At 56.0% G+C, this 24,233-nt stretch overlaps 7 protein-coding genes across 7 annotated transcripts; 6 read left to right on the top strand and 1 right to left on the bottom strand.

The window, feature by feature from the left end:
* Positions 1-3,725: 3,725 nt before the first annotated feature.
* GLRG_08991 (uncharacterized protein) lies at positions 3,726-4,994 on the top strand (the record flags this gene model as incomplete). The annotated part of the gene is made up of 4 exons (XM_008099676.1): positions 3,726-4,003; positions 4,083-4,270; positions 4,347-4,817; positions 4,891-4,994. 4 exons carry the CDS (start codon positions 3,726-3,728, stop codon positions 4,992-4,994), a joined length of 1,041 nt encoding a protein of 346 aa, XP_008097867.1.
* A 1,263-nt stretch (positions 4,995-6,257) lies between these two features.
* On the top strand, positions 6,258-7,777 carry GLRG_08990 (isocitrate dehydrogenase; the record flags this gene model as incomplete). The annotated part of the gene is made up of 3 exons (XM_008099675.1): positions 6,258-6,290; positions 6,618-7,627; positions 7,693-7,777. The coding sequence occupies 3 exons, from the start codon at positions 6,258-6,260 to the stop codon at positions 7,775-7,777; spliced, it is 1,128 nt and encodes a 375-aa protein (XP_008097866.1).
* A 4,587-nt stretch (positions 7,778-12,364) lies between these two features.
* GLRG_08989 (cytochrome P450) lies at positions 12,365-14,076 on the top strand (the record flags this gene model as incomplete). Its single annotated transcript, XM_008099674.1, has 6 exons — positions 12,365-12,638; positions 12,711-12,827; positions 12,882-13,285; positions 13,341-13,362; positions 13,418-13,618; positions 13,685-14,076. 6 exons carry the CDS (start codon positions 12,365-12,367, stop codon positions 14,074-14,076), a joined length of 1,410 nt encoding a protein of 469 aa, XP_008097865.1.
* A 787-nt stretch (positions 14,077-14,863) lies between these two features.
* Positions 14,864-16,105, top strand: GLRG_08988 (uncharacterized protein; the record flags this gene model as incomplete). Its single annotated transcript, XM_008099673.1, has 2 exons — positions 14,864-15,297; positions 15,358-16,105. The coding sequence occupies 2 exons, from the start codon at positions 14,864-14,866 to the stop codon at positions 16,103-16,105; spliced, it is 1,182 nt and encodes a 393-aa protein (XP_008097864.1).
* Positions 16,106-16,748: 643 nt separating this feature from the next.
* On the top strand, positions 16,749-17,644 carry GLRG_08987 (uncharacterized protein; the record flags this gene model as incomplete). Its single annotated transcript, XM_008099672.1, has 2 exons — positions 16,749-17,307; positions 17,424-17,644. 2 exons carry the CDS (start codon positions 16,749-16,751, stop codon positions 17,642-17,644), a joined length of 780 nt encoding a protein of 259 aa, XP_008097863.1.
* A 1,718-nt stretch (positions 17,645-19,362) lies between these two features.
* On the top strand, positions 19,363-20,412 carry GLRG_08986 (zinc-binding dehydrogenase; the record flags this gene model as incomplete). Its single annotated transcript, XM_008099671.1, has 1 exon — positions 19,363-20,412. The coding sequence occupies one exon, from the start codon at positions 19,363-19,365 to the stop codon at positions 20,410-20,412; it is 1,050 nt and encodes a 349-aa protein (XP_008097862.1).
* Positions 20,413-21,025: 613 nt separating this feature from the next.
* Positions 21,026-23,722, bottom strand: GLRG_08985 (dynamin family protein; the record flags this gene model as incomplete). Its single annotated transcript, XM_008099670.1, has 2 exons — positions 21,026-21,646; positions 21,710-23,722. 2 exons carry the CDS (start codon positions 23,720-23,722, stop codon positions 21,026-21,028), a joined length of 2,634 nt encoding a protein of 877 aa, XP_008097861.1.
* Positions 23,723-24,233: the final 511 nt, after the last annotated feature.

Raw genomic sequence — 24,233 nt, 5'->3', positions numbered from 1 at the left:
CAGACAGCTGGCTGACTGAACTGATTGAACAGAACCGAACCGACAGACCTGAGTCTTCCGCCTCTTCTCCAAACACACCGATCGATGCCATGCGCCGCCGATTGCGGTGGTGATGAGTAACGGTTATTACACCAGTATCCGTATACACTCTGTCTCCATGCTTCTGGGTTGGTCCACCTCAAGCGAGCGGCCACATGCATCGCCCGCACGGAGCTACCGCGGCGGTCGACGCGACCTCTTGACCTCCCCCGGAATCTAACCTCCTCTCTCTGCGAAACATGACCCTGCGCCGCCTGCCTGCTTCCTCCTGCGGCCGTTTCGAACAAACTCGGACTATGTCCTGGCCCATGCTCAATGCTCAGATGGCAGTTTCCACTTATTCCGTCCCATCGGGTTCCCGACACACTCGTGGCCTGACAGCGAATGGCCGATCTGGTCTGGTCTGGTCCGGTCCTCTCTGAACACTCCACCAGGTCCAACAGCAAAGAAGGGACAGCAGCCAATGCGTTGCTCATATGTTATCGGACACTGATTCTTCTTAAAGTGGCTCCGCCGGTTGCCTAGACTCTGGAGGCGAGGTTGGTTGTCCCACAGCTACCAAACTCGGTTATGCGCCAAGATGGCCCCGCCCGCCTGGTTAAAGAGCAACAGGTCAGCGCGACGAAGACATTCCTCTTCGGGCATTACTTGGCGTGTGGGATCATGACAAAAGTCTTTTCCACCACCAAAATTCGTATGGGTGGGAAGGATAAGGGGAGGGACTTTTGCCAGTTTTGCCAGCCTTTCAGCGTCCATCCTTCTATCAGACATATCCCCCTTCTGGAAAGCCTGACGGAAGTCCGCTATTCTCAGCCTCGCTTCATGTACTCTCTCGTTCGCTCAAGGAAACCACATGGTGACACGGTATTAGTTTAAGCAATGCCCATGTCCGGGGTGGTGCAGTTGTCACCCTGCTATCCAAGGCTAGGTTATTCATAACGTTGGCCTCATAAAAGGGCCTGCATCCGACATCACAAAGCTGCCTGCTAAATGGCGATTTCAGTCTTCGGTCGCCCCGCCACGGGTTCGTCTCATCACGCAAGGGGTTCGTTCCGCCTTACTCACCTCAAGGGATCTCCGCCGTGGCGACACGAAGACTAGCAAATTAGTTCTCCGGGACTGGCGAACGGATCTCCACAACAAGGGGCCCTAACGACCTACCTACCGCGGTGGCGTAAAGATGATTTAGCCTGGCCACCTGCTCATTGGTCGTCGATACGCCTCACACCCACTACGCCTTGTCGGGAGGAAGCGTGCACTCGTTGTCGGCGATTGGTCTACATGTCTATAGGCTTAGGACGAATGTTGGCATCCCTTGCGATACGCAAAGAAACCACTCTTCGCGGTGATTGGCTTATCTTGACGTGCGTTTAACAATCTTGGCTCTGACTAGTGTGCATATCAGCCGTGCTCGGTGGCGTTGCGCCATCATTCGAATAATCTAGAAAACTGCTGTTCCATTTTGCCATCCAAAGGTCTCTTTTTTCGGACTAACGAGCTTTCAAACGTCATCTTGACCATCTCGACCCAAGCGGGTTATCTTGATGATACCTGGGTCCTGATGACCTGACTTGGTGCCCTACACAACCAGCTTGACCCATGGCCCATTGTTCCCAACAGTCACATCTTTCTCGTCAGCAGCAAATCTCGGCGCCAAAGAGATCCAGTGACTTCGGCCGGATGTAGATGGCGGAAGCACATCATAAGGACTAGGTAGCCGGGAGGCCCCCTTGCCCAACATACTGTATTGCATATAGCGACAAGAGAACATCCCATACAGCCACGAATGATATAAGGCGTTGATTACTGCCCGTAATTAACAGAGCGGCCGTTGCGACACCTACATAAAATGATTCGGTAGTCGCGGTGTACTGATGAGCTGGACCTGCGTCATATTAGCTGCAAACTCGGATTCAACCAAGGTTCTCGCATCTCCGTCCTCGTGCAATTATAGCAATTCTAACTTTTGTGTCCATTTGGTGCTACTCTCGAAGGGCACATCACAAACCACGTCTCGTCAACATGGCTCACCCGACTTGACGAAATGTCTGCAACACCACAACCCCCCCCTTTCCTGTCTTGAGGAGAAACAGGGATGTGTTTGGGTCGCACACCGCACGCTCGCCTGACGACTCGACGACCCTTGGGAGCTGCCCACGGAGAAACGCCCGGGGAAGATTTGGGGATCGAGCGGCCGAAGCCACCGGGTGGAGGGGGACCTGCCGACTCCGGGTGCAACCCAGATCGTTCCCCGGAAGGAAAAAAGCGAAGACCCCCTCGACAGGAGCGAGACGTTACAGAGTTTCCTCGACAGACGCGCCGTTCAACATGGACGCAAACTGGCGTGTTTGTGCCATCACCGCATGGGTCATGTGTGCAGCCCAGAGTTTCGACGGCATGGTACGTGGTACGATTAGTCCTCTCACCTGACCAAGGCAAAAGACAATCTTTCGCGACTACTTACTTCCGGCGACGACAAGACGTCCGCTGCAGGTCCACCTCCCGGTGACCGTTACCGCATCGGCAGTATAGTCCTCGGAAGGCTTCCGAGTGACTCTGAGCATGCTGCTCAACCTTGGGATTGCCGAACGGACGCCTTTGGACTACGTTGCTCGCATATGCCTATGAATGCCCGAGCAGTTTTGATCTGTGTGATACCTAGTGCGCATCTGCTCCCCTCTGTCATGCTTGGCAAGGCAAGCACTGAGGCTTTTACATCCGGGCCTTGTGATGATGTGCGCCTGCGTCACCGGGCCTACAGTCACGGCCCTTGGGGTATGCGGTTGGGGTCACAATACATTGAGCGATGTTGGAGATGGAATCCCCAGTTGTCGGGAGCCGTCGGGAGGCCGGGAGAGTTCCTTCAGCCTGGGCCATCGATCAAGCAGATACCCCCATCGGCTCGAAGCGCCCACCGCAACGGTCCGACAGGAGTCGAGTCAAAGTATATGGCAGGTGGCCTTCCGCAGATCAGTACGGGTTCGGCAACATGCCCAGTAGGGCTTCGAGGGAGGGGTTTCTTATGAACAGAATGCCGACATTCAAGTGAGGCTGCCTAGACGAGCAAGGCCAGCTGGGTACCTTTTGCCTGCTTTGGACTGGCGCCCAGAACATCGCTTGCACACTGACCGTTTTCTACTGGTGCGAGTCCGAGCTAACAAGTTTGATGAACTGGTCTCTTGAGCAAGCGGGAACAGTCGAGTGGTGAAACCAGCAGTCCGGTATCACGAAGGAGGCGGAAACTTCTCTTGATCTTCCGATTGGGTTTTCGCTTGCGTTCCAGCAAGATTCATGTTGCAAAGACAACGTGAACATGGGATTGGAGCTATTATCGCCCCTGGCAATGCCTTGAACCTATGCAGGGCGCCTAAGCGGTATCACGGGTAGCCAGGCACGATCCTCGTTGTCAAGTCCGCCTTCTACATTTCCCTTTGCGTTTCAATCTAGGTCATTCCACGATGTATGGGTAAAGATATAAAGAGGCTTCGGCGAAGTTGATCGTGCTCCATCTAGACCACTGAAATGGATCATTATTTCCATGCCCAGTCCCTCGTAGCATTCAGATACCGCCTACTTCGTTGAGCAGCTCAGAAACCTATCAGACTTGACTTCTCATCTCGTAACCCTGAGCGCAACTTCGTTTGAAAGGCGCCATTGCCCAAGAAGCCCATCAGCAACACGGCACAATGCACGTCATACTCCATATTATCCTAACCATATTCACCCTCGGTACCAATGTCCAGTCCTCTCCAGCGGCCGCCAACATCCTCCCTGCCACCAATGGCGAGGTTGACGTCGCAGCCTACGCCTCCTCGGTGGAAGAGACCGTAGCCAGGAGCCAGATGAGTGATGCGGCGGGCCTACAAGCCACGAACGACCTCACGCTGTCAACAGCCGACGACAAGCCCACTTGGTCCCTATGGTGCCCGAAGAACAACTGGGTTTACTACTACAACTGGACGCCGTAGGTCTTTCTCGTTTCCTCGTTTCCGGGTCGAATCCTCCGGATTATCGGCCCTTGCTGACGTTTGCATCTTCTACAGCCTGGTAAACTTCATCTGTGAGCAGTATGGCGATTCCTTGGAGAATGGCTTCAACGCTTTGATACCCGAATCCAACTACATGGTGGACAGAGCCAAGTCCGTCACCCTTGGATGGAGCCCGATAGAGGGAGGCACCTGCAAAGGGACCTGTAAACAGGTCTTCAACACCATGCGCACCTCGAGTGGCTGTAAGTTGACGGTTCACTTGATCCCCCCCCCCAAAACCGTAACCCTCGACCCGTCCCGTCTGACTCGGACACGCAGGCAAGGCCGAAGAGTTCTGGATGAAGGAGATGATCAACCTGACATACGACGGGTGCGGAACGGCGTCCTGGAAATACCAGTATCAAGACGTGGCGCCGCTGAAGCACGACTCGGGGCTCTGCTGGGTGGAGAAGGACGAGGTCAAGACGTTTGAGCCGAAGGACGGCGTCTTTGAACGGTTCTGCTACGAGGCGCTCTACGACATCAGGACAAAGGGGAGCATGCGGTTCATGGACGCCACCCAGCGGATCGGGTACTACTGGACGGACTACAACCGGCGGGTGGCGTACCCGTCCAACGCGTCGAGGTACTACGACGTCGGCATGGTCCACATCTGGATCAAGGCGCCGCAGAACGTCATCCCCTGCCCGACCAAGGGCAGGTACGGCGACGACATGATCGAAGACGAGGTGAACGGGCTCACCGAAGAGCTGTGCGTGAAGCACCTCACCACGCTCCAGAACATGGACTGTAAGTTCCTTCTCGCATGGGTTTCGTAAGGCGACACGACTGCTGATCACGGCCTTTTCTTCTTACCTCACAGGCGCACAGCCAATGGGAACAAGCCAGGGCGGGCGGTACTGGGCTGATTGCTTCGAGTGGGGGATCGAGGCGAGCGGATACAATGCCAGGAAGATGTCCGGTTGAGGCACTGGTCTGTTGGGGCGAACCCGCGGGTTGGAAGCCGCCGGATTTTGCTGCGACCACTACGGGGGTTGTCGTTATGGACGTTGAGACAATCGGCAAGGCTGAGATAAGCAAAGAAGAAAGCCTGTCTGGCCAACATGCGAAGTGGTCGCGGGGAGGATACTCTTCTAGAGGTAATGGAGAACCCAAATTGAACAGCCATCCAGGTGGGCTTCTGATATTCAGGTCGATGTATGCACGGTTGTAGTAGAAGATATTGTCGATCTGTCGATGGACAGGGGCCAACGTCGTGCTCGGCCGAAGTGAAGGTCGCCCGCATCGCAAATACGGCCCAGGGCGCTGTGTAAGACCGACTTGGCGGTCTCAGAAGAAAGTGGAGAATTCTCCGGAAAAGGCGAGCGAGCGGTTACGGTTCAGGTTTACTGAAGAATACCTGTCTAGTAGCCGACGTTTGCCGAAGACGTTGAGCTAAGAAGCACTACGTTCAGCACAGTCGCTGCTGGTATGCTCGAACACGAAGATCCGATCAAGATGAGAAGATTGCGAGAGACAGCGATTGATTGATGTTCCTGTTCCTGCTCCTGTTCTTGTTCCTGTACACCACGTGACGTGGGTTCCAGTTCAAGCTTGAATCCAGACCCGAGGCTCAACCGTCAGCCGAGAGGACAAGAGGCGCTAGTGCCCAAAGAAGCATGGTGCCCCACGTTTCGTTCCTTCCCTTTCCGAGCCCAGCCATGCGACGGAGGAAGGAGGGAGGAGAGCAAGTCCAAAGTGATAGTGACAGTGGGTGGCGGGAAGGAACTGACTGTGGAAGCTCACAATGCTCTCTCTGTCTCCTTCCCGCGGATGCTGTTGTCGTCCTCCACTCTTCCGATAGTCCGGAAGAAAACGTGGTGGGGCACCGTATTCGCATTCCAGCCAGTCAAAGGCCTGCAACCAGAGAAACACTGGAGTCAAGCCACATACGAAATCCGTGGCAGAGTGCAGAGTATCCGTACAGAGGAGCAGCTACAGAAGATAAAAAAAATAAAAAAAATAAAAGGCTTTGCGCTGTTACCGGCCTGTACCGTAACCCGTTTCCGAACCCAGCTCGCCCGTGTTTGCCTTGGTTTTTGCGGCATTTGACCCGTCCAAACCACTGTAAAGAAACCACCTCCTCGAAATCCCACTCTTTTTCGATTCTTCCACTCTCCAACTCCTCCGATTCCCCGAACACATATCTTGCTCCGCGAATACCCTCACGAGGCACCTACGACCGCCACGATGCTTTCCCGAGGATCCGCCCGCACTGCGCAGGTATGTATCTGTCATTCCCGCGCCCAATTGAGTGTCCGATTGCCTCGGATATGAGGTGGCTTTTGTGTGTGTATGTGTGTGCATCGTGTCTGAAGAGGAGGATATCGAGTGGAAGAAGAGGAGCAGAATAATGGCACCCACGACAAACAACTGCACCAGGCGGCATTTGAGAACGAGAATTGGGCGACAGACAATTTCAACAGGAAGGATAGACGTCGGAAAAACACACGATGCACCCAACTTTGCAACCCCCCACATCCATACCAGACAAGACAGATACACCAAAACACACAGACTCGCGGCTAACGGTTAACCCCCCCTCGATAGATTCTGCGCACCGCGCAGCCCGCGCGCGCCTACGCCACGGTCGGCTCCGACATCTTCAAGCCCACCAAGTTCGGCGGCAAGTACACGGTCACCCTGATCCCCGGTGACGGTATCGGCGCCGAGGTCGCCGAGAGCGTCAAGACCATCTTCAAGGCCGACAACGTCCCCATTGAGTGGGAGCAGGTCGAGGTCTCGGGTCTCAGCACCAACACCCCCCAGAAGACCGAGGAGCTGTTCCGCGAGTCCGTCGCCTCCCTCCGCCGCAACAAGCTCGGCCTCAAGGGTATCCTGCACACCCCCATCGAGCGCTCCGGCCACCAGTCCTTCAACGTCGCCATGCGCCAGGAGCTCGACATCTACGCCTCCATCTCCCTCATCAAGAACATCCCCGGCTACCAGACCCGCCACGAGGGCGTCGACCTCGCCATCATCCGTGAGAACACCGAGGGCGAGTACTCTGGCCTCGAGCACCAGTCCGTCCCCGGCGTCGTCGAGTCCCTCAAGATCATCACCCGCGCCAAGTCTGAGCGCATCGCAAAGTTCGCCTTCAACTTCGCCCTCGCCAACAACCGCAAGAAGGTCACCTGCATCCACAAGGCCAACATCATGAAGCTGGCCGACGGTCTCTTCCGCTCCACCTTCCACCGCGTCGCCAACGACTACCCCACCCTCGAGGTCAACGACATGATTGTCGACAACGCCTCCATGCAGGCCGTCAGCAAGCCCCAGCAGTTCGACGTCATGGTCATGCCTAACCTGTACGGCGGCATCCTGTCCAACATTGGCGCCGCCCTCGTCGGCGGTGCCGGCATCGTTCCCGGCTGCAACATGGGCCGCGACGTCGCCGTCTTCGAGCCCGGTTGCCGTCACGTCGGTCTCGACATCAAGGGCAAGGACCAGGCCAACCCCACCGCCCTGATCCTGTCCGGCTCCATGCTCCTTCGCCACCTCGGCCTCGACGACCACGCCAACCGCATCTCCCAGGCCATCTACAGCGTCATTGCTGACGGGTAAGTCGAAGCCTAGACCGTCTTGTTTCGTACACGTAACAAGTGAACCACTAACAACCGCGCAGCAAGGTTCGCACCCGTGACATGGGCGGTGACGCCACCACCCACCAGTTCACCAAGGCCATCCTCGACAAGATGGACACCTTGTAAATGTCCCCAGCTACATAAACACCCACCCCCCACCCCAAACCTCTGTAGCTATAAAGAAACACCTACTTCGGCGCCCCCCGCCTTCTTTCCTCACGAGAACCTCCGCCAACACCCCCTCACCCTCTTCTCTCTCTTTTGCCCCCGCCCGCGATTAGAGTCGGCGATTTTGCCGAATGGAGCGAAAGAATGGGGGAAACGGAGATAGATACCACCTGACGTCGGTCGAATTGCATAACCAGTGGAGGACTAGACTTATGTTTTGGACACTGGGAGGAGGCTCGTTCTTGCTGGGAGATTGTAGTTGTACCAGTTGTACGTAGCATAGGAGTCACGCAAAGCATATGAGTTCCTTTTTCGTCGTTTGACATTGATTGGCCGTTGCCTTTTAACATGCACTTGATCGCCGGTGGCGTCTTCTTTTCGTTTGAGACCTTACTGCGAGTGTTTTAGTTGCCCTTGAATGCAAAGACAAATGACTGGCGAATCCTTTCTTTCTCTCCCTCCCGTCTGCCGCTTCGCACGTGTCGATGCATTACCAGCGACGCCAGCCTTGCGCGATGCTTCACCCAGCGCCGCAATTGTTCCCTCCAGCCTCGCGCGCGCGATTAGCTGGTCCACTTAGTAGGTGGGGGTTTGTAGTATTCCCTCATCAGCCCCCCCCCAACGGGAACTACGAGCGCGGCCTTTTCGGCTCGGAGGGGGGAGGGACGCGACTTTGCTCGGATAACATCGGCATTCCGAGCGGGCTGCTCGGCCGCCGAAGGGATGTCTCGGCCATTTGGGCTGGGTCTCGGACTTGCCGAGGTTAGGCGAGAAGAATGAATTGCGCTGAAGAAGAGCGAAGAAAGTGGGCCGGACGCCCTTTTCTAGAGACACATTTTGGAGTTGTGTGTGTTGGCTGGGTTGAGTTGGAGAGAAGTCTGTCTGAGAATTGACCCTGTGTACCCCCGACTATCTCACTGTTTATTTATGCCGTCATGACGAACGATTGTCTGAACGACGCGCCGTCACGGTACTTGTATGCACTAGTCATTAGTCGTTGATCGCCCCCGTCAGTCAACTTGCAACGCCCTAGACGGCATAAACCTTGCTGGGGGGCCAGATGGTCAACGCTCTTTGAGTCTGGGAGCCGAACTTGGTTGTCGCCGTTGAAATAAAGCAGCAGGGTGACCGAATTCGGCACGTTGTTCATGTGCATCAGGCGTGTGTGTTCAACCCCCCCCTGCCCGAAGTGTGAGAGGTCTTTGGAGTTCGTCGGGGTTCTAATGCTTCAAGATTTTGCTATAAGCTACTACGTACGGATACTTCCCCCCTTCACTTGCCACCTGTTCTTCCTTTGCGACTTTCAGCCTCATCTTGAGGCGCCCTCTCTGTTACACTTTGTGTACTTCGTTGCCTCCCCTTTCCAGTGTCTCTGTCTGTCTCATCGATTTCTCGATATTACATCGGGTAAGGCTTCATCGGTACATCGTTGTTCAGCCCTTTGGTTTCACTGTTCATCCAGACCCCCCCTCGCTCCCCAAATTGCACAATAATTTCCAGGGCGAACCTCATGTGTGGCTTCGCCCAAGTAAATGAAACTAGTGCTTGACAATCATCAGACATCGTAGCGATAGTCCATCCCCAGGTTCGACAAACTTAGTCTGCAACCACTCTAGTTGACCGATCGGTTCTATTTACCGGCCCTTGCAAACCCCCCATTCCCACTCACACTGCCCATCTCTTGTCGTCTGCTTCTTTCTTTGGAGGCACGAGATCTCGCAGCCAGACATCTGGATAGCCTCAGATCGTGTCGGGGGTGTCTTGTATCACTCTTCCTCCCGAGACTTCAGCCACCCTGGGCAATCTGCAGCTACCCAGGACTTTGTTTTTTCTTTTTCTTTTTCTTTTTTTAAACCCGTGGCGCCTAAACAAGGTCGTGAGACCGTCGAGAACAGTTCCGGAATGGCGGCCAAGAGTTTCCGTGTCAACCGCCTACGTCTCTGACCCTTTCACTTGCTACTCGACATCGGGTTATCTGCACCGCGATGTCGGGATTTTGCACTGCGATATCTGCTGCTATCGATGTTGGAACACACTGCCATCAACTGGACGTCGGCCGCAATACTCTACCAAGTATTCCATCGCTGGCTTCCGTCTCGTCAACTCCAATGCAGAAGGGGCGATGCGAACCTGCCATGTCGTCACCCTATCTGACGCATGTAAGCTTCTTTTTCGCCGTGCTCCCCTCCCCCGGCGTCAAATATTGCGTGCCGCCACGAAACCATTGGCCCAGTTTCAGCCACTCAATCTGCATAGGCGACACTCGGGAATCGACGATTGATCACGAGTTGATGTCGGGATGCTTTCTGTACGATCGATCGCAGATGCTCCGCCTGATCAGAAACATCCAAGGCCCATGACCGCAGAATGCCGGCTCCCATCCCCCCCTTCCCTGTCCGATCTCGCGAGTGACCCGATATTGCGCGTGGTCCTGCATGATCGAGACGTCGGTGTTGTACACAGCGAGGAGGAAGGGCATGACTCCGCCTCTCCCGCCAATGAGGTCCTCGCCGACACAGCGGCCCGGGGGTCCGGAGGTATGATGGGGGCCGTGTTCAGTCAGAGAAGCCTCGTCTGCGCGTGCATGGAAAGCAACGATGCGGCAAGCACCCGTCTCCCCTCCCCCTCGAACAAGGTTGTCGGCGGCACGAGTCCATCTCCTTCCCTCACCGATGTCTGCTCTTGGCTGTCGAGTCTCCTCGCAAGTTTTTCTCGTTTCATGACGCCCCATGCCAGTGGTCCCTCTCCATGTCTCGAAAGTCCTCAAGGATCAGTCCGTCGGTGGACAAACTTGAATTGAGGCGCAATGGTGCAAGATACGCGTACAATATATTGAGTCCCAGGCAACGACGGAGGCAACGACGGAGGTATAGTGACAAACTGGTGCGGGCACCCTGACCCTGTGCCGGTGACTCGGGACTTGTGTAACCCTATGGCGGTGTCTGGCCCTTCATGGCCCTGAGCAAAGCTTTGTTCTCTCCTTTTCCCCCATGATGCTCTCTCTCTCCCCCCTCCCAGACATTTATGCGCATGCCCTCTGACAGGCTCCCTTTGGCAGGGCCAAGCGTAGCCAAAGTCTATGTCCCTCGCAAAAAGTTATTATGAAGCTCGCCTACTTCTTGATCCATATCATCGTTGGCTTCTCGTAGGCTAACGCTAGCACCTCTAGCTAGCGTTTCCTTCAACTAGCTAGTATTTCCCTCGGCACGGCTCGCGTTAGCGCGGGAGGTACGGAGCACGGAAACAGGGACCAGTTTACCTCTTAACTCCCTTGCCTTGCGGTGATACGTCCTCGTGGCCATTGGTACCTGGACCAGGGTTCGAAAAGAAAGGGGAGCGGTTGACCTCCGCTTCCCACCTCACGAAATCGAGATTCGGTGGCTGCCCTGTGTTACGATGCAAATAGATTGACGCCTGTCATCATTTCGATTAGGCAATGCGAGAAGAACAGTTTAGCGTGGTCTTTTTTTCTGTTTTCTTTTTTTTTTCCTGCGCCAGTGGAACTTGGCATACCTGTTGGTGGCGTTGCGGACAGGGGGAGGCCGAGAATGACTGCTTGTCTATCTTGCTTCTGCTGGTTCAGACACGGCTTGGGACACCCCCCCAAGAAGCCTTCGGTGACTTGAGAGGCCAGTGTCTACTCCGTCTTTCCGATCTGGGCAACTCATGGTCACTTTCATATGAGATGCTTGGCATGGAAGAAAAGGGAGGGCACATTGAGGGACGGGCGATGATTGAGGGCGGGGGACAGTACAAACAGCGTGTGCTTTGAGGTTTTTTTGTTCCTTTAAAGACCGAGCCTGCGTCTTTGCAATCTCCGTTGCTGAACATGGGAGCTGTTTCTGAGCCCTTGAAAAGTTTGACTGGCTTCACATTTGCAACGCTCACCTCCTAAGCTTGATCGTCTCCTTTGGACATTCAGACGCTCCTCTCAATCTCACATTCCTCCCATCAGATAACAGCCAAGTATTCATCTCGAAAAGGGCTTAGGGCTCTATGAAAATTTCATCTGAACTTTTGCGTGGTCCTCCTTGCCTCTTTTGCGCTCAACACCCGGAGCATCACGCACGTTAAACCTCAATTCTAGGTCGCCATCTTTTTCTCTTCCACCTTTCTTCCCGCCTCCTTCTCACCATTTTCTTTTTGGGTGCCCTCGGTTACTATCCTTGACCCTTAGTCTTGCTTTCTCTTGCAGTATATTGCCTCATTCTTCAAACATGGCTATACCGGCTTCTGTGGTGGTGTCACTCCTTCTTGCGACTCTTAGCGTCAGGCTTTTGCACATAGACTGGGCTACAACAATCCAAATCTTTGCAGTCTCTTTGTCTTTTCAGTGCGGATCCCTCTTGGCATTCCATGCCTTCATTCATCCATTCCTTCTCTCCCCATTGCGGCACCTCCCAGGCCCAAAGGTACCGACCGCCCCCGTCCCTGTATTTTCTTACTCCAGACCCGTGAGCAGTAGCAGACCGGGCAACAAACTTTGAGAAACATGACTGAAATTTCTGGCGAATCTCATAGGGAGGTCACTTTCTCATTGGCCAGATGCTCAACCAGATCAGAACTCCCGGACCAGCAGACATATTCATCTCATGGATGAGGCAATGGCCTGAAGCGCCCTTTGTGCGATACCTATCCGTTGGCAACTCCGAGACGCTCATGGTCAATAATATGGCTGCATTCAAGGAGGTCCAGCAAGCCAAGGCCTACGCCTTCCGCAAATCGCACTTCGCAGCCCGCATGTTCTCTCCCATAACGGGTCACGGACTTATGTTTTCCGAAGGGGAGGAACGAAAGAAGCAGCGTAATCAGCTGGCCCGTGAGTTGTCCATCAAGACCAGCAACAAGAAGAAGAAACAAACAATTCACAGCAACTAATCACAAGTTATAGGTGCTTTCTCAAACCAGAACACTCGCAAGATGCTGCCGGTCTTCCAGCTCAAAGCAAAACAGCTATGCGAAGCCATCAGCCAGGAACTTGGAGGAGATGAGACCAAGACCGTCGACAGTTCGTTTCTCCTTTGAGCCTCTTTACCCGACATCAAGCTGACAGCTGCCCAAGTCGAGGGCTTCCTGAAGAAGGCTAGCCTCGACGTCTTCGTCATAGGGTCCATCGGCTGCGACCTCGAGAGCATTTCCATCCCGGAAGCCCACTTCTTCGACGTGTACGAGCGCATCATCCGCCAGCCGCCTTCGGGTCACATCGTTACCTTCATTGACGGTCATATTCCTCTCCGTTCCTGGCTGCCTCTGCCGAGCAACAAGAGATGGCTGAAGGACATTGCTCTTATCAGGACCATGCTCCTTACTTGCGTGGAGAACCGACGACACGAGATGATAGCGGAGAAGAAGCTGGGGCTCAACGAGAGTCAGACTGATCGTCGCGATATCCTAACCTTCATCCTAGAGGACTGCCAGTTCGATGCAACCCAGACGAACTGGACGGACTTGGAGCTTCTGGAATACGTGAGCCACACCCGTCGCATGACTAGTTGTTATGTGCTGACACTTTCTAAAACAGATGCTTAACTTCATTGCCGGAGGTACGAAAGCACATAAAAGTAGCAACGAGGCCGAAATACTGACGCTGAGTGATAGGCCACGAGACGACTGGATCGACCGCTATGTGGATCACGCACATCCTCGCCACGAAGCCCGAGGTTCAGGAACGTCTCAAGCAGGAAGTCTTTGGCCTTTGCGCCGGCAAGCCGCGAGACTGGGTCCCTACCTACGAGGAACTTGAGCATCTGGTCTATGTCAACAACTTCCTCAAGGAGGTCTTGCGCTTCTACTCCCCGGGTAAGTTCCCCCTGAGGTTCCGCTCGCACTCCTCGACCCCTCCCAGCTGAACGACTTCTCACACAGCCATCTTTCTCCCCCGCGAGGCGGCCGAGGACGTCACCGTCTGCGGCATCTTCGTGCCCAAGGGCACCCAGGTCACACTCTGCCCTGCCGTCGCGCACTTCAATCGCCTGGTCTGGGGCGAGACGGCCGAGGTCTTCGACCCGGACCGGTGGGCCGACGGCCGCGCGCCCAAGGACTCGTACGCGATGGAGGCGTTCCTGCAGGGCCCCGCAGGCTGCATCGCCAAAAACATGGCGCTCCTCAACGTCAAGAGCGTCATCTTTGCCCTCGTGCGCGACTTCAAGTTCTTCCCGCGGCCGGGCTGGGACGGGGTGCTGGAGCTCGCGAACCCAAACTTCACCCTGCGGCCCAAGGAGAGTCTGCGGGTCACGGTGGAGAGGGAAGTCAGATGAATCGACGGTCCGAGTCTCCGCGAACGAGTCCGGCGCGAATATGGAGAATAGACTTGATACTCTGGCGCCAGGCATGGAAGGGAACGTTCGCTTTGTTGGATACTTGGACAGACAGCGCCTAGACTGCAGTTGTATGTATGTATACCTAGCCAGTATATAATACACGCCTAATGATAATGAGCGTCAGTCAACGTCTCCTAGTTCCTGTGGATGGGATTGTTAGTCATACAGTTATCCTATTGAGAAATAGTACCTGATCGTTGCATGAATTCTCAAGGAATATTCCATTGTGGTCTTGAGATGGATGCCTTTTCTATATCAAGACTTTTACCAGACTGCGTTTCTACGCTTTCTTTCTGCACGGAATCTACTCGAGGGCCTCCTTCCTCCACCTCATCCGGCGCAAGTCCAGCCTTCCCGCTCTAAACGCCATTCCCTCAGGCGCACGTCACCCCAAAGCCAACCTTGCCCCCCTGCCCTATATCCTCTCGCTCCTTCTTCCTCATGCTCCATGTACCACAACTCCTCGTTCGCCGACATCTTCTTTACCCTCCCGACGCGAACCCGAGCAACGCAACGAGTATGACATCAAAACAGTTTCAACAAATCAAATACGTTCGAGATATCGTCAGTTTCCCCTAGCGAGCCCCGGAAGGAGGGGAAGCTGGCGTCAGCGTTTCCCGCCATATTCATGCCTGCTCTCGCGGACATCCCGACCTACCGGATCGACATGGGCAAGCCTGCCGAGGAGCGCTAGATCCAACTCGCCAAGGAATTTGCTCCCCAGATGAGAAGCGTTAGCCCTCTCTTTGACGAGGTGATCGAGTGGCTAGTCGGAAGAAAGCTCGCTAGTGTCATCAAGTTGGCGTCCCGCCATGCCCTGCGCAGAGTGTTTGACAAGGAGCAGACCAAGGAGATCAGGTCCATCGCCAGTGTCGTCAAGATCAGAACCCACTTGCTCATATCCCTCAACCTCTTCTTGGACCTGATGCTAGGTTGCACTTCAGGAGCAGCGCTGGTGCGGCCCGAGCCCGGCGACCGGGACGGCCAAGATACCAAGGACCGCCTGATGCATTTCCGTACCCTGGAGTGGGGTATGGATGCCTTGAGAGACCTTCTTGTCATTGTGGAGTTTGTCGACAGCAGCAAAGGAGATACTGACGAGGTGGTTGCAAGATCAGTCTCGTACGCCGGCTTCGTTGGCTGCCTCACGGGTGTCCGGTATGCAGCAGTGTTCCCCTTTCGATCCCGTTAATACTTAGTGACTAATGATATCTTTAGCAAGGACTTGTCGGTGTCTCTCAATTTCCGACCAACTCATGATTGCACTACCGCATCGTTGAGGAGGCATCAATTGTCGGTCCTTCTTGGCCGCCGCGAGGCAGTTCCATCTATTCTCCGACGCATACTCCTGGACCACGACATCCCTAGCAATAGCCTCAAGGTTCCCGTCTACAATGGCCCTCATATCAACAACTCTGAACAACGTCCGCTTTCCATCACAGGCGTAGCAAAGAAGTTCATTTCGATGCCGACATCCCCTTGCTACATCACACTATGCAACGGATTCAAGGTCGTCAGTGTCCTTAAAGACCTTTGCACAGGAAAGGCTAAGACGAGCAGCCTTTTTCAGGTTCAGTGTAACCACGACCCGGACCACGGGACCTGCTGTGGTCCCAAGGCAAACAACAGCCCCCCCGAAGCTACTCAAGCCATGATCATTGGCGAGGACGACTGGCTGGGTGAGTCCGAGGGTCGTAAGCGAGTGCTCGAGGAGAAGTGGCTTCAGCACATGGCAGCAGTCACCAAAGAGGCTGGGGAAGAACTGAAACCTTGTATCAACAGCCTCTGTCTTGATGCGGACACTCGAGCAGACCTTGGTATAAACATCAAGGTTCGTGGCGTGGACGAAGCCATACTTCAGCAATGGATTAATACGTATCCGACTACCAACGAGTGTACGCACTTTGCCTGCATCATGGACCCGGCGTATGGTACCATCCGTTGGATAGCTCGTGGTCGGAATTGAACAATGACTGATGAGTGAAGGGAGGTGGCGTTGGGGCGAGCCAACGACTTGATGACTTTAACAACAGACGATAACCAAGAATTACCCACTAGTGCGCATAATAGCAGTTAACAACGAATAATCATGACGGAACGATTGAGCTACGCTAGCGGTTTCGGTCACTGATCATCATATATGGCCACTGAGATTCCATCTCGGTCATGGTAGCTTTGCCCGGCTCGAATCCTTACTGCTGGGAGCGGTGATGGGAAGCGTCCAAAAGAGGTTTCAGGTGCAAGGCCTGGGATCTTCCGACTTCTGAAAGGATGCTAGCCGAGCTGTATCTACGAACTCTAGGATATCATCAGTTTTGACTGCCAATCCCGCCCTTTCGAGCTTCCATGCTCATATGAGCCTGCGCGCCCGAGTGTTCCGGCAGCACGGCTCCTCGCTGTCAAAGTGAATGCACAGGCGAAGAGGCCAGTGGGGAAATCCCCGCAGCATGGCTTCTTCGGGGCCATGACAGCCGAAGCTGGCTAGCGATAGGGCGCGTACGCTCTGACAATTAGGTACGTGTAAGCCAGCAGGGCGGCCGACGCATAATCGAGTGTCCAGGCCAAAGTCACTGCGCCACCTCAATAGAGCCAGCCAGCCAACTCCCTTGATGGTTCCACAAACTGGAAGCACTGAACGACGCTTCACTCCGGGTTCCCACCTTGATGCAACGGAGCCGGAGGCTTTCGCCAACATGCAGAAGCCGCCTCTGGAGACGGGTCCTATGACCGACGAGGTCCTGAGGGGCATCTTCGCCTCGGACCAGGACATGTACCCTGCGCCGCTGACCTGGGAGCGCCTCCGGAGCTGGACGACGGCGGCGCCCGACATGGCGACGTGCTTCTACCTGCCGGCTGCCGAGGGTGACGAAGGCCGGGCCGAAGGGCGGTCGCTCGTCGGCGCCGTCATTGTGCTTCCCCTCCTGGCGCGCGCGTGGCGGGACTTACTGGCGGGACACGTCAAGGAGACCGACGTCGACGCCGAATCCATGTTCGCCCGCGACGAGGACGACGGAGGCCCGCCTCCGGAGGTCGGACTGCACGTCTTCCACGTCGAACGGTTCGACATCTCTGCAACGCATGCAAAGGTGCGCGGGTTCGCGAACCTCTCGATGCGGGCTGTCGCCGCTGTGGCGGAGGGCAAGGGATGGAAGATCATTGGCCATTCGGGTAAGTGATTCGTGTAGTGTATGGGTCGTGTGTATCTGTGTGCTTTTGCGTGTTTCTGCCCTACCCTCAGCTTAAGGGGTGGGCGATGATGATGATTATCTGACAGTGTTACATAGCGCTCACGGCAACGCCAGAAGGGAGGCGGTGCTTCGAACGGATGGGTTTCGAGCCTACGGGCTACGAAGAGTTATGGATGACGGACGGCCGCGGAGGGGCCGAGCTGGTGGCCGTGTCTGCCGATATGGCGGCCGAACAGCGGACGGCACCCGATGCAGCGGCTGTTCGAGGCCACGCGAGGATGGTCGCGAAATACCTGCCACCGGCACACAGCGCATGACGATGTTGATGGACTGTCTATTCTAGTGTACACTCCTAAGACCCTTGAGGACCGCAAGCCGGTTCAGCCAGGGCGGTCGGAGATCTTGGAGATTTCTAGAAAGAACCAGGGGATGATCTACAACTGCGAAAAAGGTGAGAAGGGGGGGGGGAGGCAAAAGCCCTATCTCTCAGCAGCGGAATTGAGCGACGTGGGGAAGCGGAAATTTGGCTTTGAAATCAAGAATGCCATTACAAAGGGAGACAAGGAAAAGAGCTGGGATCGGTGGCTACGGGATAACATTGCATAGTACGGAGTAGACGCAACTAGGTATTCGACCGAACGTTCCATTCAGACCGCAATCTGTTGGATTCCCAGCGTCGTTGAAGGGGTGACGACCCTCCCCAGAAGAGAAGCCCACACGGTTGGACCTCGGCTCCGTCACCGACAAGCCTGTTCTAGATCGTTACAGCCTCGGCCGCGGGCCTATCCACCATTGTTTCTGCATTGTTCTAGGTATCTATCGGGGGGGGGGGGGGGGGGACCTCCGCCGAAAGGGGCTATCAGCTCCGGTGACGTTGGGTGGATGGGGATGGGTGTTGTGTCATGCCTTGGTTGTTTACAGCAGTTGGCTGCTTTGTCATGATTGCTTCATGGACAGAGATTTCTGCGGCGCTTTGGGGCACGGCCAGGTATCCGTCAGAAAGAATGGGAAACGGTTGGTTAGTGACGGAAGCCGGTACAAGTACGGAATGACTCGGGGATATGTGCTTTGAAGAAACGGCAACCCCGACGAGCATCCAACAGTCGGAACTTGCGGGCTAAACGCCGATAATGAGCGTCAGGACGACCCTGATGAATACCTAAAGAGAAAAGGTGGGGGAGGGTGACTGACCCTGATTTGTCCTCGGAGGACCGAACATGCAGCTCACCGCCTACCCAAAATTCCCAATGTTCACGAACCCCGCCATGAGCCGCGGCATCTTGATGTCAGAGACCAGGAGGTAAGCTCATTACCTACGAGGGGCAAATCGACCAAGAAAAATTTCAAGGTGCTGACAGATCTTCCCCACTAGAGAAAATGTAGGGGACCATGGATGGCCACACGCCAAGTAGCGGGCCGTCTGACACGACACACACCACACTGCCTACTATCTACATCGTACGCATCCGTACACAGATACCTAGTAGTTGCTATGTACCACACACTACATACCTACCTAACTCCGGAAATGCTATGGGGAACCATACGTCTCGGAACGATCGTTCAGCCGGGCAGATGGCAAAGCCGACCCATCGCCTGTGCATTCCCCATGCAACTCCACTCGCCGACCAGAGTGGGTTGGTTACCTAGTCTGCCGTTTATTCTTCCATGACGTTTTGGTTTCCAACGGCTTCCGCCCCTGTCTTCATCAAGATACCTCGGCCAAAGGAGAAAAGAAAGAGAGACTGACAACCAAGGAGGCGCAGTGCCACCGCAGGGTCGGACCCGGCGCGGGTACGACAGAGCTTCCATCCGACTTCGTCGTGATTTGGAGCAAGTGCTCGCAATGATATATAAATCAGTGCCGTCCCATCTCCAGCTGCAGCCTTTAACTTTAGGAGAACCATCAATCTCGATTCCGTATTAGAAGCATCTTGGTACACTTCTGTCTTCTCACCATACCCAGAACTCCTCGCCTTTGATACCCAGACCACCCCTCTCCCTTTTTTTCCCCAAAACAAAAACCCATCTCACAATGGCGCCCACCCCCAACAAGTCCTTCGTCTTCAAGCAGGTCCCCAAGGGCCTGCCCGTGCCGGGCCAGGACCTCGTCGTCGAGGACCGCCCCATCGACCTCGACCAGGACCTCGACGGCGGCATTCTCATCAAGGTGCTCTACTCGTCCTTCGACCCCTACATGCGCGGCCGCATGCGCCCCGCCGAGGCCGGCAAGTCCTACATCCCGCCCTTTGAGCAGGGCGCCGTCATCGTCTCGTCCATCGTCGCCCGCGTTGAGCGCTCCGACGCGGCGCAGTTCGCCGCCGGCGACCTCGTCACCTCCTTCATGGGCCCCAACGCCGAGTACGCCGCCATCCCGGCCAAGTTCCTGCCCGGCTTCTTCAAGGTGCCCAACACCCACAACGTCGACCTGCCGCTCTTCATCGGCGCCCTCGGCATGCCCGGCATGACCGCCTACGAGGGCCTCTACGACATCGGCAAGCCCAAGAGCGGCGAGACCATCTTCGTCTCCTCGGCCGCCGGCGCCGTCGGCCAGATCGTCGGCCAGCTGGCCAAGGCCGAGGGCGTCAAGGTCATCGGCTCCGTCGGCAGCGACGAGAAGCTCGACTTCATCACCAAGGAGCTCGGCTTCGACGCCGGCTTCAACTACAAGAAGGAGTCGCCCGTCGACGCCCTCAAGCGCCTCGCGCCCCAGGGCATCGACATGTACTTTGAGAACGTCGGCGGCGAGCACCTCGAGGCCGCCCTCGAGTCCTTCAACCCCCAGGGCCGCATCATCGGCTGCGGCATGATCTCCGACTACAACACCCCGCGCGAGCAGCAGAAGGGGGTCCGCGGCCTCTTCCACCTCGTCGCCAAGAAGCTCAGCTTCCAGGGCTTCCTCGTCGACCTCTCCCCCGCCAAGTACAAGCCCTTCCAGGAGAAGGTCCAGCCCATGATCGCCAAGGGCGACCTCAAGGTCAAGATCCACCTGACCGCCTGCATCGACAAGGCCCCCGAGGGCTTCGTCGGCATGCTCACCGGCGAGAACTTTGGCAAGGCCGTCCTGAAGATCGCCCAGGAATGAGAGAGTGAACGAAAGGGGAAAAAAGGAGTAGGACGGGGGGGGGGATGCAATTCACCTGTATACTATAATGACAACTGATGACCAATGAAACCGAGATTCAAGCACCTAATATCTATTTGCTATCTACGGTGAGAGCGGAACATGTGTGTGTGTGGGGGACTACCTGCAGCGAACAAGTCTATTACATTGACGAGAATAGTGCGGTTGAGAATTACTTCAAATGACATGCTATGAGGCGTCGAGATGCCATCGCGAATCTCACTACGTACTCCCCCATCGCGTTGGCCTTGAAAACTCATCCTCAACCAACACTTGTGTCGGGTGCTGATTTGAATCGTACCTCCTTACCAAGTCACGCAAAGTTCACGCAAGAAGACGGAAGAGCAAATGTAATTTGTAGAATTTGGCATTGTAGCATCATTCATCTCAACACCCCCCCGTCCATGTGCAAAACGCATGTCTCCTAGCCCGTGTCCAAATAAAATCGCTTTCTATCATCGGCAAAAGACCCCTAAGTGGTGAACGCCGACGTCGCCCATAAATAGAACAAAAGAAAACAAAACCGTTGACAAGGGGGAAAAAGGGTCAACGCGAAACCCGTCTCGAATCACATCTAACTTCTACCAAACAGCTTCTTGGCCGTCACCCGCCTGGTGGACGAGGGCGGATAGTCGCTCTGATCCTGGTAGCTGCCGTACCCGTTGGCCTGTTGCTGCTCCGACACCGACGACGCCGAGCGATGGCTGTACACGTCCGATGCGGCCTCTTCTGGCCTCAGCTTCTGCGGGCGCGGAGGCGGGGGAGGCGCCTGAGAAGGCGGCTGCGTGGGGGGCCTGTAGTACTCGTCGTCCCATTCGGAGTTGCCCGTGTTCATACGCGGGGGGTCCGTCCGCTCAGGCCGTTGGGGGGCGGGGGCAGGAGCTTGGGTTTGCGGTTGCGGGGGAGCAGGGGCTTGCGCGGATGTCTGCTGGCCGCCGTAGGTGTAGTTACCGTTGGTCGCCACGGGCTCGGCGGCGGCGGAGGGCTGTATCCTCATTGCTGCTGGGCGCTCACGACGTTCTTCGCGCTCCCGACGTTCTTCACGCTCGTCTCGGGAGCGCGTGGAACGGTGTGTTTCCCGGGTCGGGCTAGCGCTGGAATTGTTGTTGACCGGCTTTCGTGCCGACGGCTGACGGGGTTTATCATCGTCCGAGTCTGAACTGTTTTCTTCTAGGTCGCGATCTTCGTCGGCGTACTGCGGGACGTTTGTGTTAGCATCGCCGGCTTCGTGGAAGGGGACGACAGGTGTGGGACTTACCATCCGGAGCTCCTTGCGCATGGCCAAGCTGGCGCAGATGTCGCGGGCCTCCTCAATCGCCGTCTTCTGCGTCTTGAGTGTCATCCTGCGGTCGCGCGTCTCCTTGTTCTCGGCTGCGATCGCTTCGACGGTATCGTTCGGCATGCTCAGGATCTCCACCGAGTTGAAGATGCCGTACATGCCCTGAAGCAGGTGCCTCTCAACGACCTGGGTGATGGTGTTGCGGATAAATGTCTTGGCCGCCAGCTCGTAGAAGATCAACATCTTCTCGCACACCTCCTGCGCCTCCGTATAGGTGGCGCCGTCCTTGGTGGACTCCATCTGCCACTTCCGGAGGCGCTCCTCATACTCGGGGTCATAGGGCTGAATCTCGAGGTTCATGTCCTGCGTCAGGTGCTCGAGCTCCTGCTGCGCGTCCGCCATGAGCTTCTTCATCTGCACGTCCAGGAACTGGTAGCGCAGCGGCTCGCGCATGCGCTGCGGCCACGCAAAGTCAATGACCTCGCTCAGGAACTCGTTGCAAACCACGCCGAGGTTATCCTTGTGCTCCTGGGCGAGCTTGGGCCAGTTCTCCGAGTAGCTCTGGAAGAGCATGTAGACGGCGCGGGGCTTCGGGTCCATGGGAAACTCGGAACCGCGGATCTGGCGGAGGAGCATCTCGACTTCCCTGCCTACGAACTCCCTCTTGCTACTTTCGCTAATGGTGACGCCGTCCATTGCCCCGGGTGCCGTCGAGGCCGAGAAGCCGAACTTGCGCCCATTCTGGCGGATGCGCTGCGAAAACTTCTCATTCTCCTCGATGGCGCGGGCGCGCAGGTTCTGAGCGGGCGTGCCGCGGGGGTCGGCCGTGGCACGGAAGAAATTCTTGCGGGGAGGGTTCTTGTAGAAACCGTAGACGGCGGGGATGACCAGCTCCTTGGAGGCCGAGAAGAGCTCGACAAGCTCGATGCGCATCTCCTCGACCGTGTCCTTGCCAGTGCCCATGGACTTGAGCTCCGTGTCGCATTCGTCGAGCGCCTTCTGAATCTGCTTGCGCAGCGTCTTGACGTGCCGGCCGATGTGACGCTGCAGCTGGACGCTGAGCTTCTGCTTCAGGGCGTTGGCACCGCACATTGAGCTGGGGAGCGCGCGCCACTTCCCGCGGCCGAAGAAGTCTTCCTCGCGCTGGCGGCGTTCGCGCGCCGAAGGCCATGGCTGGCCCTGATCGCGGGGACCAGGGTTGAGGAGGACATACCAACCGAGCTTGAAGTAGTTTTGCTTGTCCTTGTTCTGGACGAGCTCAATGAACTTGTCTTCGAGACCGATGGACTCGCAGAGATCTGGTTTTGTAAGGACGCCAATGGTGCGGCTCCCAGAGGGGTCGAAGTGGCGTGCCTTTGTGAGAATGGGCGCCTGCACGTAATCGGTGTTGCCGCCGACGACGGCGAGGATGATGGTGCGCGAGCTCTTCATATAACGGTCACACAGTGTCTCAATGGTCTTGATGTCGTCCATCGACTGATCGTTATTGGCATTCTTGACAAGTCCGGGCAGATCCACCAGCGTGAGAAGAGGCATGTCGGGGCCTCTCTTCTCAACCACCAAGATGTCGCGGGCAGCGAATCTGCCGGGGATGTTCTTTGGCGCAATCAGGTCCACTGCCGATTTCATGAGCGCCTCAAACGACATGTCGGCGTCGACGGCGCCGCCAAATTGCTTCAGGCGCTCCTGCTCCTTGAATGTCTTGTTCTTGTCGGGGATGATGGAGACGTTGAGGCTTGCCTCGTTCGACCTGCGCAGGCGAATCTCAGTCGCGAAGCGCGTGCATGCGCCCGCATCGCGCGGGAATGGTGTGCCGGTGATGGCCTCGAGTACTGAACTCTTTCCTGCCGACTGGTCGCCGACGACGACAATCTGGGGCAGTTTGACATTATCGAGCTGGGCGAATTGCAGCTTGTCAATGAGCTCGAGCAGGCCACGCTGCTCGTTGGCCATGTCGGCCGTGCCCAGCGCCGAGTCGATATTCGGAGCCATGTCGCGTTCCGGTCTGAGTAAGGCGTTAGTTGAGCGATCACGGCTTGTAGCTGGAGCCTCGTACAATGATCCCATCACGTAGGGTAAGAGTGCGAGGTAGGTTTGCTTTGCGGAAGTGAGTTCTTGAACTCAAAGGCAAACGGCAGCCGTTACGTTGGGGAGAGACATGCTTTTAAAGGAGGGGGGGCTGCTTTCTGCTCGGGTTAAGCTTATGTGGAATTACGCAGCTGCGCAGCCAAGCGCAAGCTGGCAGTCCTGCAGGGCGTGTACGGCGTCCTTCTAGACCCGACATCACATGTCCTTTTGGGCTGTGTGTGCTGTCTTCCATGGACGGGTGCCTGGATCTGGGCTCCAGCCTCCGGGTCGTCGCAAAGAAGCGTCGTCAGCGCGCATATGACAGGGCAAGTGACGATCTTTGGAGGGGCGTGGGGGAACGCAAAGCATAGCCTGCGTCCTCAAGTTGCCACCGGGGAGTACGCTGGTCCGGCCTGTCCATAGAGTTGGCATTCCA

The sequence above is a fragment of the Colletotrichum graminicola genome, assembly GCF_000149035.1.
Source record: "Colletotrichum graminicola M1.001 genomic scaffold supercont1.44, whole genome shotgun sequence".
Taxonomy (NCBI): domain Eukaryota; kingdom Fungi; phylum Ascomycota; class Sordariomycetes; order Glomerellales; family Glomerellaceae; genus Colletotrichum; species Colletotrichum graminicola.
This window is presented reverse-complemented; position numbering and strand designations above follow the sequence as displayed.